This window comes from Salvia miltiorrhiza, chromosome 3 (assembly GCF_028751815.1).
Source record: "Salvia miltiorrhiza cultivar Shanhuang (shh) chromosome 3, IMPLAD_Smil_shh, whole genome shotgun sequence".
Lineage (NCBI taxonomy): Eukaryota > Viridiplantae > Streptophyta > Magnoliopsida > Lamiales > Lamiaceae > Salvia > Salvia miltiorrhiza.
Window position 1 is genome coordinate 58,529,647 of NC_080389.1, and position 13,573 is coordinate 58,543,219.

The 13,573-nt window shown below is 34.1% G+C and overlaps 2 protein-coding genes across 2 annotated transcripts in view; one reads left to right on the forward strand and one right to left on the reverse strand.

The window, feature by feature from the left end:
- LOC131014806 (uncharacterized) overlaps positions 1-13,573 on the forward strand; it is an 80,438-nt gene that overhangs the window by 11,653 nt on the left and 55,212 nt on the right. The gene's annotated exons all lie outside the window — the stretch shown is intronic.
- Positions 2,308-4,466, reverse strand: LOC131014800 (uncharacterized). The gene has a single exon (XM_057942888.1). It carries the CDS (start codon positions 4,246-4,248, stop codon positions 2,467-2,469), a length of 1,782 nt encoding a protein of 593 aa, XP_057798871.1. The 5' UTR covers positions 4,249-4,466; the 3' UTR covers positions 2,308-2,466.

Below are 13,573 nucleotides of genomic sequence, written 5' to 3' on the forward strand. Positions count from 1 at the left end.
AAGGTATTGGTACTTGTTTCATTAACTTAAGAAACAATAGGGCCGAATGGCCCTATTCAACATACAACATCAAATTTTGTCCACCATTTGAAAAAACATAAATTTTGGCCATTTTTTGTATGTCATGACTATTCTACCATTCTCTCTCTCTCCTCTCTCTTTCTCATCTCTCTCTCTCTCTCTCCAGCGGCTCCTCTCTCTTTCTCATCTCCCTCTCTCTCTCTCTCCAGCGGCTGCGCGGCAGCAGCGTCGAGCTTGGAGAATTCGTCGGAGCTCTCGCGGCGGTGGTGGAGGAGATCCTCCCCCTCTCTCTCTCCAGCGGCTGCCGCTCTCTCCTCTATCTTTCTCATCTCTCTTTCTCTCTCTCCAGCGCGCGACGGCGGCAGATCTGGTCTGATGAGGCGGCGACGGTGGATCTGATCTGATCGTTGCACCACCTCCTCCATCGGCAGATCTGATCTCCGCCTCCTTCGATTTCAGCCATGGCAGATCTGATCTGATCTGTGTGCTGCACGTATGGCACTTATGGCACTATTAGTGTCATAAGTGCCATAAGTGCACACTTCCCCCTAAGGTTTAGATATTCCATTTAGGGTTTAGATTATCCATTTGAGGTTTAGATGTTCCATTTAGGGTTTAGATTATGCATTTAGGGTTTAAATGTTCCATTTAGGGTTTAAATGATGTTGTTGTTTCTGTATTTGTGCTGCACGTATGACACTTATGGCATTATTAGTGGCATAAGTGCCCAAAATGATTATTTTACTTGGTTTTATTTTGGATTTCCGTTGGCACTTATGGCACTTTGGATTTCCGTTGGCACTTATGGCACTAGTGTCATAAATGCCAACGGAAATCCAAAATAAAACCAAAGTAAAATCTTGGCACTTGCCTACCCCGACCCGGCACGCGACCCGCGTGCCTGATCCTACCCGGTCCGCCTCATTAAGGGTAAAAACGTCCAAATCAATAAAAATGATCAAAATTTGTGTTTTTTCAATGTGTGACCATAAATTGTGTTTTATGCTTCATTTTGGCTACTTCAAAATTTTACTCTTTCATTAATGTATAAGTGCTAATATATCTAATTAATTAGGCTGAAAAATATCGAACAATATGGGATGGCATACATGTGCACGTGGACAGACACACTCATGTTCTCAAAATTATTAAATAAGTTGTAATTTTATAAATTCATCTTGTTGTAGGGGACATTTAACATCACCCACTTGATTTACATGTTTAAATTATTATACATTAAAATAATCGAAAATTAACATGAGAGAGAGAAGTAAGTGTGCATGTGGATATATTTTCCAAAATTTGGAGTTGAGCGTGTTCCCTAGTCAATGAACCAAGTTGTGAATTAAACTTATTAATTATTCATTCCCAACTTTCAAAGCGGGACCTCAACTCAATGCACTGCTCATCCAATCTAACACTCGCTTTTCAAGTACGGATCAATCTTTCATTACTTCTGACAATAGCTGTCAAATTATCAGAGGCCGACTGATCAATTTAAAGCAGATAGATTAGGTTACAACGATTTTTAGTGTAGGAATTTCAAATCAATATATCTTAACTTAATTAATTTAGGATTAATAGTATTTTATGTCCCGAACTTTCAGCGTTTTTCATAAATGTCCCTAACTTTCATTTTCTCTTGAAAAATCCCAAACTTTTTATTTTTTTCATAAAATATTCCGCTATACAAAATTTCATGATGACGATAAAAAAACATCAAACTTTCGGCGTTTTCTAACAATGGTGATTCCTAATATGGTTTTCCAACAATGGCGGTCCCTAAAATATTTCTTTCGGCGAGATAATTCATTTGTTTGTCACCGAATTTTGTATAGTGGGACATTTTATGAAAAAATCTGAAAGTTCAGGGTTTTTTAGGAGAAAATGAAAGTTCGGGATATTTTGTGGAAAACGCTGAAAGTTCGAGATATAAAACACTATTAACCCTAATTTATATCAGATTGGTTCGATCTGAAATCATTTCGATTTCATCAAATTCGACAGGTGATGAAGTTCATTTTTTAATTGTGGATTAATTATTAATTTTACTTATAAATACGGAGGACCAAGCTGCACATTTCATGGCTAGAGGTTCAAATGGTGAATTTTATAGTTATATCTACTCTTAAGAAAAAGATAGAACCATAATATAAGACTCAGACCATATTATGTTCAATAACTGAAGCTCTATATTATCACCAAAAAAAAAAAACTATAAAAAAGAACTAAATGCATAGTCTTTTTTTTTTGAGAGCCTAAATGCATAGTTAATTACAAAGAAAGTGAAAGTGCAAAAATCAAATTTCATTTTGGGCGAACAAATAATCTTTTCGAAATCTTTCTCAACCCTATATTTCTATATACTTTCTCTATCATTACACCAAACTATATCTCTCTCTTTCTCTGTCACACGCACACAACACACACACACACACACATAGACTACTTGGAAATAACGCTACTCTGCGCGTGGCCGTTCCCATTCCCGGCGGCGGGGATCACCGCCATCTCCCCCTCGGCGGCGGCCGCCGCCTCCGCCTCCTCCCGGAACTTCTTATAAATATCACTCTTATAAAACCTCCTCGTCCTCACCACCAAAAGCAGCGAAACCACCGCGCCGAACGCCGTCGCCGCCGCAATGACCAAAAACGCCAACTTAAAGCACACCGCCCCATTACAATCCAACTCCTCCCCCTCAACCCGAGTCAGGTTCTTGGCCCGCAGCTGCTTCAGCGCCTCCTTATCATACAAGTGCCCCGTCAGCTTCACGTTCAGCAAATACAGCCCGATCGGGCTCGCCACCGACCCGAAATTGTAAAGCGTGGAGTAGTATTTGAGCCCGAACAGCTCCGATATGATCGCGAACAGCAGCGGCCACTGCGCCCCGAAGCAGAATCCGATAATCACCGACGCCACGTACATCCCGTTTGGAACGTCGAAGGCGATCAGCAAATGCCCGATGCATGAAATCGCTAGGGTTAGAGTGAGAATCAACGGCCGCGGGATTTTATACTTTTTCAGGAAATGCTCCGATCCGAACCCCGAAACTACTCTACCAAGATAATTCCATATACTTACAAGCGATACGAATGTGCTAATACTCTTTTTCGGATAATTTAGCGAAGCCCCAATTTGCCCCAGGTTGTCAATGGCGGTTAGGGTTCCGCCAACGCCGCAGATCGTCGCGAAAAATAGGATAAGCATGTCCAAGCTGAAGAGAGCTTGAAGGATTGTGTAGTCATCGCCTCGAGGCGGTGGATGAAACATGCTTTTAGGGTTCCAGCATGACATTTCTTCATTTTGCGGCGGCGCCGCCGCCGGCAGCGGCGGCGGCGGCGGTTTCTCCGCGACGATTTGGACTTGTTGATGAGGAGGGTTGGATATTGAATCTAGCTTTTTCTTCTGGGTGATGTAGAGTTCTTCCTTGATGACGATGACCATTGGGAGGAAGATCAAGCAGATGACGGTGGCGGCGCCGATGATGAATTCGGTGCGCGTGAAGTTGAGCTGCTTCTGGAGGATGATGAGGATCATGAGGAATCCGGCGAGGCCGAGGGAGACGTAGAGGAACTTGTAGAAGACCTTGAGCTCGTGAGGGATGCGGACGATCTTGATGATGCGGATGGTGCGGAGGAAGACGAAGGAGATGGCGGCGGGGAGCCACCCGATGAGGAGGATGAGGGCGCGAGGGTCGTTGTGGTACACGGCGTTGTAGATCTGCGTGATGATGGCGCCGCTCAGCCCGACAAACCCCTTGAGGAGGCCGAGGACGGCCCCCCGGGACTCGGGGAAGTTCTTCACGGCGGTGACGAGGGCGCCGGTGTTGGCGAAGGACTGCGAGTTGGCGCCGATGCAGATGTAGAGGCACATGTGCCAGACCTGGGGGCGGGCGATGCGTCGGGTGACGGCTAGCCATATCATGACGTAGCCGAAGAGGTTGAGGACGGAGCCGATGGATAGGACCACCCACGGCGGGGTCACCTCGTTGATGAGCCCCGCCAGGACCCCGACATTGGAGCCGAAGTCCTTGAAGAAGGAGAGGAGGTTGAGGGTGGTCTGGTCGTACCCCAGAGATTTTTTGATCTCTGGAGAATACAGACCGAACATGTAGGTGGCCCCGGCCGCGGCCATGATCAGGGTGGTGGCGAATACCATGAACCATCGCCCCGTGATCACTTGGGCCGCGAAGGAGCCGGTGCCCGACTCGTTGGTTGCGGCCACCATGGTTAGTTAGATTAATATACAATAGGGTGGGAGAAATGTAGTTGTAATTGGTTTAATTTATGAGTGATGAAGATATCCCTAGCTATTTGAGCATCGCCGCTAACTAGGAGACAAACAACATTTAATTTAGAGAAAGACTATGTTTGTAAATTTGCATGTCTCGTTCGTATTTATGTGTGAAGCAAGTGGGGTCATTTATAATGTGTATACCCGGGCAAATGGGGAGGGGGTAGGTGGGTGAGGGGGTAGGGGGTAGGGGGGGGGGGGTACGATGTGCAGGAAGACTAATTAACAGTTGACTACAAGGTGTATATTTAGGTGGGATATCTTCTTCACATACATTTTCATATTATATTTTAGACTTTATTCATTTCAGGAATCTTTAGATTTATTTATTATCTATATATGTTTTCTATAGATGAATAATAGTTTTTTATCCTTAATATACTCATGTTTAATTACTTGAAACTTATAATATATTTTTATTTTGGATGAGTAAATAAGGCTTACTAGGAGTGTCATATTGCATGCATATGGAACTAAACTTAATTTGTTTTTCTATAAGTATATAAAATTAAAAGTGATTTTTCAATCTTCGTGGGACGTGGAATGTGATTTGGCAAAGGAGTACTTAATTTCGTCAATACATACTTAATTATGCCCATTTATAATGCCATCCGATACTATACATAATACTCCATCTAATTAATATACGTGTGTTGTGTAATATTGATAATTAGAATATTAATTAGATGCAAAATAAAAATATAACATGAAATTGTGTCATGCGTGCCACTTTTTTATATGATGAGGGAAATTTCACACTTGAAAAATTAGATATATGTGACAAGCTTGACCTAAATGATCTATTCGAAAATTTTGAACTTAAGATATTTAATTTGACATTAAATATAGTCACTCTATCTTTAAGCAATCCCAGAAAAACCTCATTTAATTGTGGAGAGTAGAGTGGTAAGTAGCAAGTAGTTTGACAAGTGTGCTTCAAGGAAATTAGACTGAAAGGGAAAGATACTTTTGAATAGTACTCAAAATTATTCATATACATAGAGCAAGTGGTTCCTGGAAACTACATCGAAAGGGAAATATTTGTTCGAATTTATGGTTTCAATAATGGAATATCTAATTGAGATATTGACATATAATTTCATGTCCACATGTTATCGGAGACTATTAATAGAGATGCTTATACTCTTGCCCATTATCAGCTATGCATTCAGACAAATTGTGATTTATATTAATATTCAAATAATATATTATAATTGAATCGGTGAGAATGAATCTGAATTAAAAATTGTCGTAAAGTCCAAGATGAGCTAGAAAGAAAATTCAAAGCAATAACTAGAAGGGAATGCATAAAAAAAGTGGGCTGTCAAATTGATCTTATCTCAAATATTCTAATTTCTTGGAGATTGTCCCTATTTTTTAAATGTTTGATAAGCGTAGTTTCTGGTTTGTAGTGCTTGTGTGTGTGTGTGAGAGAGAGAGAGAGTTAAATTATCCATGGTTGAATACTGCCATGTTTTGTTTGATTTCTTTACTTATCTGCTGTGGAAGTATCAATGCCAGCAATGAATGGTTTGAGCGTTGACTCTTCCTCTTATCTATCTTCGAATCAATGAGATCAATATTAGTTACTAAATAAACTAATTAAATCTGTACCGACCTCTAGCAAGGAGAGTCTTGCTCATTAGATAGTAGTTTTGGTATCCAATGTTTTAAACTTTTATTATTTCAATCGGTAAATCATGTAATGCAACATTACCAAATTGTTGATTAGTGTACTATATATTTCTCCATTTAATTTACTCGTGCAAAATTATATACATATTTGAGTGAGGACTTCTGAAATTTATTCTCATCTCATGTCATCAATTTTATCTTGGAGGTTATAGGTTGTTGAAAAATGAGTCGGGAGATGACGCAACAAAAATTAAAATTTTTAGATGATTTGAATTGTAATTTAGGATTTTTAACAATAAAATTGACATGATACGAGGATACACCCAAACAATCAAATCAGTTTCGTAAATCTTCAGTCAATTTTAAGTTTCAATTTTTATGCTAGCTCAGCAGCTCGGGCAAAAAGTTCAAAAAGAAAATTTACAAACGCTTTAAAAATGGATTCAAATTTAAGGTCCAAAGTTTAATTTAAATTATATGTAATTATCTAAATTATATATATATAGGGGAGGGCTATAATAAAAACATTTTTAAGTGTATAAAATATGGATAAATTTTGTCCATTAAATATTGTTTGATCTAATGGCTTGAGATTTGTCTAATCTAATCTAGACATATTCACGCCTAGTTGGAAAAAGGTTAAGTATGTAATTGCTCAATTTAATTTTGAATTAGTAGATTTGTTTAATATATCAAATCTTTATTTCCATATATCAAATCTTTATTTAACACACGTCTTACACCTATTACAATCATTCTAACCTAAATCATAATATTTTCTGAAACGTAAAACACAGAGTCTTTATCATCAAACGTGTAAAATTAACGGAAGCAAATTAATAATTCTGGATTCATCATTCTATTTCTTCAAAGAATTGTTTATATTTTTGCTTGAAACAATACTCTGAAATTCGTAACAGCATTACTTATAATTCTTTGACTAAATAAAAAAAATTTCAAGTTACAACATTACTATCAGTTCGAGTATAAATTAAATTCGCAAAGTACTAAATATAATTCGTAACAAAATAACTTCAGATTTGTGCATAGAATGAAAATTTTCCATGAATTATAATAAAATTATCAACTTTGCACCTCTGAAATTCGTAATAGCATTACTTATAATTCGTGACTATATTAAAATTCATGCAAACTTCCTCATATTTTAATTCGTAACATAACTAATAAAATGCGTGCAAACTTTCTCACATTTTAATTCGTAACATAATAAATAAAATTCGTGCAACCACCACCCACTTCCCAGTTCATAATAAAATTCTCATTCCTTTCGTAAAACTAAAAATGGCCGATTCAATGGAGGGATGTGTGTGCTAGTAATTAATTTTATATTCAATTCATTCCATACAAATTAATTTTTGATATGGAATAAAAAATTTCCATATCCATTCCCAAGAGAATCGGAAAGTCAACATAAGCATGTTACATTTTTAACCTTTGGGAGGTTTTGGTTACGAATTAGACAATCACATCTTAAGAACCGTCTAATTTATTAAAATTCGATCTTGTCCGTTGATTTGAGTTAGATGGATGGTAGGATTTTATTCTTATTTTATACACTTAATTAAGGGTGTTTTCATGGTAGCCTCATCATATATATAATTTCTAAATATATATCTAATATAAATATACATACTGTAATATAATTATATAAACGTGTTTAACATAATCACTTAATCAGTGACCTTTCGCGTGGTCGTATGAATACATTATAGCCTCAAGTAATAAAATTAACTCATAAGTATCTACGTTTATATACGAAATATTTATGATTAGCAATAATAATTGGTGACACCTGTATGATGATAACTACTATTCCGCATATCATAGTGGTCTTTTTTTTTTTTTTCTCCCTACTTTTTCTAGTCATACATCGTCACTATGCAATGTTCAACCAATACCCTCAAAAAAATTGTTCAACCAATTAATTGTATTATTATTATTTTTTTAACGTGGAGAACATCAATAACGACATAGTTAAACTACATTTTTGTCTCTAACTAATAACAGAAATGAATTTATCTTGTTCTAGGTAGCCAACTGTCGTAGTAGTATATCCTTTTAACATTATGCACGAACAATACGAGTATACGACAATTGTCTCGGCTAAATAAAACAATACTACTAATGTTCTTTGTTGTCTTCCAGCTTGCATGATTTTAATTAAATTAAACTTAATTAATTCTAAGATCGTGCTGATTATTGGTATTTTGAACATTTGCATTTAGGTTTATGTTTATCTGACTATTTCGACGTCAAGTATATATATACTCTTCCCGTCGTCCCATTAGACTTGTCTAATTTTTTTTTTTTGGACACAGTTATTAAGGAGAGTAGTAAAATTGTAGAATTGTAGTGTAAAATCATTACTAAATATAGAAACATGACAAGATCAATGAGACAATCCAAAAAGAAAAACAGGACAAGATCAATGAGACGAAAGGAGTACAAACATGCATATTCACTTACTCAGAATCAAAATGTTATAAATTCATATATATTTTTTCCCTAATCAACACGTTATATATTAAAAAGGAAATCTCCCATTTAAAATTAATTAATGAAAATTTTGTAAGTTAAAGAGAAATCAATGTTAATCCATGTAAAATTAAAAATAATACTACATGAAAATCAAATAAAACGTCCATTAGCCACTCAATTAACTGTCAATTTTTAAATTTTAAATTTCTTCACTTTTTTTCTTATTTTGTAAATAGAACAATTTTTTTTTCATTTTTATTTGATTATGTTTTGAATAAAATATGTAATATGCGTCTTAAATGAAATATCATAAAAGGATCATTAATTTGATATATGATATGTAAAAGAAAATGAGTTTAAAATGAACAAGTTATGATAATTTACAGTTTTAACATATTAAATACTCCGTATTATTTTTATTTTCACTATAACCAATTCTATCTATATGTATATCACATGGAGTATATCGTATTATTAAGTCAACATGATATGATTCTCATATATGTATCTAACCTATATCTATATGACATCTTAGTATTTTTTATTTTTTTTTGTCAAAAAGATGACATCTTAGTATTAAGTTAACACGACAAGATTCGCACATAATTGCACCAAATAATATTTTTCTCATCTTTGAACATAATAGATTAATTATGTACGTGTTTGTTTGAACTAAGAGTATTCAAATATGTCATTGATCGATGATTCAATTACGTCAATAACACATGCTGGTCCCAGTAAATTAGGGAAAATTCATTTCGAGAAATAAAAAAAAGATCCCCTCGACAATGATCTAAAGTTCAATTAAATTAATCCTATAATCGAACCGTCCAGCTACCCTGAAAAACTAGGTACGTCATAAATGAAGTCATGAGGCCTACTACTCCCGACTAGTACGAGACGTGATGCAGGACATCCTTTATATTTTTTTAAAATTTCAATTATGTAATTTTTAAAAAATATTTTCATTATAAATTAGATTAATTGACAATAAAAAATAATTTTTACTAATTTAAATATTATTTTATGACTATTGTATGAGATCCATATATTTGGGTGATAAGAACAAAAAATACTTCTATGCCTTGGAAGAGTATAATTAGTTTGCGGCATTGATTTTAATAAATATTTTGTCAGTGGAGAAATGAGTCCACGTTTGTAAGTGGAATGGAGAAATATTGGTGGACCGTATTGATAAAGTTGTAAATAAATATTGAAAGTGATGATAATAAGAAGTTAGTGGTGGGGTTATGTTCGAAAATTAATAAGTTATACTCCCCGTCCCACGAATCTTGACACGTATTCTTTTTTGGGTCGTCCCACGTACGAATCTTGACACATTTTCAAATAAGGTGATAATTATTACCTTCTCTCTCCTACTTTATCACTTTTATACTTTATTAATTACACACTTAAAACATTAATCTACAACTCCTTAATTCTCGTGCCGAAACCAATCGTGTCGAGATTCGTGGGACGGAGGGAGTACATGCTTTTGTGGGATAGACAAAAAAAATACTACTACTATTATATTTTTATGGGTCAGATGGAGATGGAGTGCTATGATATAATTGGCCAATTATGGTGCAGTACTCTAGCTAAGGAGATTATGATAAATAAACAAACCATAGCAAATTAATGAGTTGCTCAGATTTGAATTATCTTTGAACTTCCTTCACGATCTAAACCATTCCATCACATTAACTAGTTATTTTGTAAAATACAAGATACATACCATGAAATTAAAAATATATTATAATGAGTTAATCAAATTAGACCATAATGAAATCAATAAATTAAACCAAATTAATATACATTAGATCAAATAAATGAAAATACAACTCATAAGCCGTGGATGAAACTTAAATCAGTGGCCTCTTACAAAAGAGATACTGAAAGAAGAAGAAGAAGAAGCTCATTCCATAAAAATAGTTGTGATTAAATAATATGAAGTATTCGTTTTTCTAGATTATAACGACTCGAAAAAATTATAAGTGAAATCTGACTCTTTGGAATATTTAAAACGTACGTATATATGCTCAATGTCGTTTGCTAATTACGAGTCAATTCTAACATTATTAATTGACTTATACATTGCCCTTAGCACATACGTGTGGACTCTTAATCTTCAATTGTGTTTTAATACGTTAAAATCATGACTTCTGGAACCTAATTGCTTTATTAATTATCACAGAATAGTGGAAAATTAGTTACATTATTATATCATATATTTTCCTATATATATCCTTCTGCACATGAGGCGCGAGTGAAAGAGACTCGGAATCTTTTTTTTTTTTTTTTTGAAATCGAAGACGTGTCATATATTAAAAGACGTCCTCCGCAAGCACCTCACGGAGCCAACGAGGAAAAAGAGCAGTCCAACAAATTTTGTGTGTGTGTGTGTTTTATTTTTTTTGTTTGAAGGCTCAAATGAAATAAGATTACTTCCTTGATTTGTATTTTCTTGCGTCACTTGCCCATATCAATTACACAAAATCTTGGGTACACCTGGGTGTACCGTACAACCGGGTTGACCCGTATCCATAATAGTATTATTTATATGGGTTGGGTCAGGATATGGATTCAAATTAGGGTATGGATCAAAATTTTAGTGAAGATATAACCCGGTTGTACGGTGCACCCAGGTGTACCCAAGATCACCTCTTTAAATTAAACATGCCATAACCCTTAAGGATGCGTTTGTTTTAGGATATAACCGTATAATGGAAGGATACGTTTTATTTATCACTTTATATTTAGTTTATTTTGACATAATAAAAATTTGAGCAGGTCTTATAAAAATTCGAGCAGCATATTTTTTTTCTTGGGCAAAATATAATTTTATACCTAAAATAGTTTTATAATTTTATACCACACTTTATGAAGAATGGAATAAATATATTTCATTCAAACTAAATAAAATATAAAAAAAATATGATCTCCAATTTAAGTGATAATTTTATATCTCATTATATTATTCATTTATTTATTTTTAATAAATTAACAGTTAAACAGTTAAAGAAATTTAAATAAAATACCTTTGTTCTTAAGCATTAATCACTCTACCACATACACACTATTGTATATTTATTTAAAGGAATAAAAAGTAAACATGCCATTATATTATCCATATATATATCATCATTTTAATTTGTGAATTAATATCCGCGCGCCTTATTTACTTTTATGTGAGAGCGAGCGCCTGCATATTGAACATTCTTGTTATTATAATTATCGCAATAATTCATCATTAGGTACCTATATATATAATTTAACTTTCAATCTGAAATATTAAATTGTATAGATAAAAAGTGAACCATTAATGATTATGTGGTGGGTGTCATTCAAAATAATTATCTATATATTAAAATTATACAACAATATTTATAAACAAATCTTCTAGGAAATCTTGCAACTCAAAATTTAAGATGACTTTTATCATCGCATCCTTCAAGAATAACTTCTACTATATTTTATCCCAAAACATTTTGTAAAATCTAGGAATTTTGGCATATAAAATCACGGACTATTTTAAATTTGTCATTTTAACGCGATTTTTGAAGTATGACGAATTAAATTACTCTTTTTAATTTTTACAATTCCGACCCCCGCAAGTTATTTCAATCGTCAAATTATTGAATTAGCGTTTACGTGGATTAGTTCGCCACATAATATTCATGTTACGATGTCGTTTTCTATAAGATTGCTGAATATTGGAAATAATGGGATACAATCATTTTATAATTTGGATAAATTTTTAATTGAAATTGTATAAAACGGCGTTGTTTAAACCTCACAAAACGACGTCGTTTAAGCCTCACAAAAACGACGTCGTGGAAACGACGTCGTGTTTACTAATCCACGTAAGCTTCAATTCAACACACTAGTAAATTAAATTAAAGGGACGAAATTGCAAAAATTAAAAAAATTACAATATTCAAAATTGAACACATTAGTAATTCGCCACACTTCAAAAACCACATTAAAATTACAATATTCAAAATTGAATGTGATTTTATTTGCCAAAACTCCCGACATCTATTGTACTAGGTAAAATCATTGTTAATTTGTATACATACATCATAGATAAAGAGTCTCCCTAGCCCACTGGCCACCGGGTCCTCACTTAAGTGAAGTGACCCGGGTTCGATCCCTCTTGGGAGCGAATTGGAGAATGGAGATATAAGGTGGATTTTGGTGAATGGAGAGATAAGGGGTTCTTGGAGTGGATGAGGAACTAATTACTAACATCTAACATGAATTTGCCCGATCAAAAAAAAAAAAAAAAAAAAAAAAAAGATAAAGAGTCTCCCGCATAAAGAGACTTACACGTGTCTATACACGCATTTAAATGGCATTATTTTAATTTTCTAAAATCAGTATATATGCTTTTTAGTTTTCTTGATAAAAGTCATAATGATGTTATATATCTACTTAACCAAAAGTACGACAATCAGTGATTTTTTTTCCTAACATCCAGATTAGGTAATTAATTTTATATCACCCAACCTAAATGACAACTTCAATTTACACAGTCAAATTAAATCTTTTATACTATCCTAGTCATTAGTCAAGGATATTTATATATACGTACATACACGCAACCCTAATTAGACAATACCAACTTCAGATAAACTTCTCATTCCAAGAAATATATATTGCTAGCCCACTTGAAAATATGTCACATGTGAGTTGCTGCTCCATTTAAACACCAAATTAATTTAAACAGAATATTCTAAATGTCACAATCTAAAGTCAATGACCAGAAACTTACGGCAGTGTAACATATTTCAAAAGTTTATGCTTTGGAAAAATAAACTATGAAGACTGATAAAAAAATGTAGGGCGACATATTTAAGTCAAATATAGACTATGCACAGTCTATATATATTCCGCTTGAGCAAGCAATAATGCGAAGTACCGTTCAACCCACTTGTTCACACCTAAAAAAATAAAATAATTCTATATTTTTATTATCTAAGCGTCACAAACAAATCTTGCAACAATTTCTTGCTTTTGTATTGATCGCTAAAAATCTGATTTATGGAGTCATAAAACAGATCCAGGAAAAAATAAATAAAGGAGTATTAATTATAGGGGTTATTGCCAGAAAATACATATACTT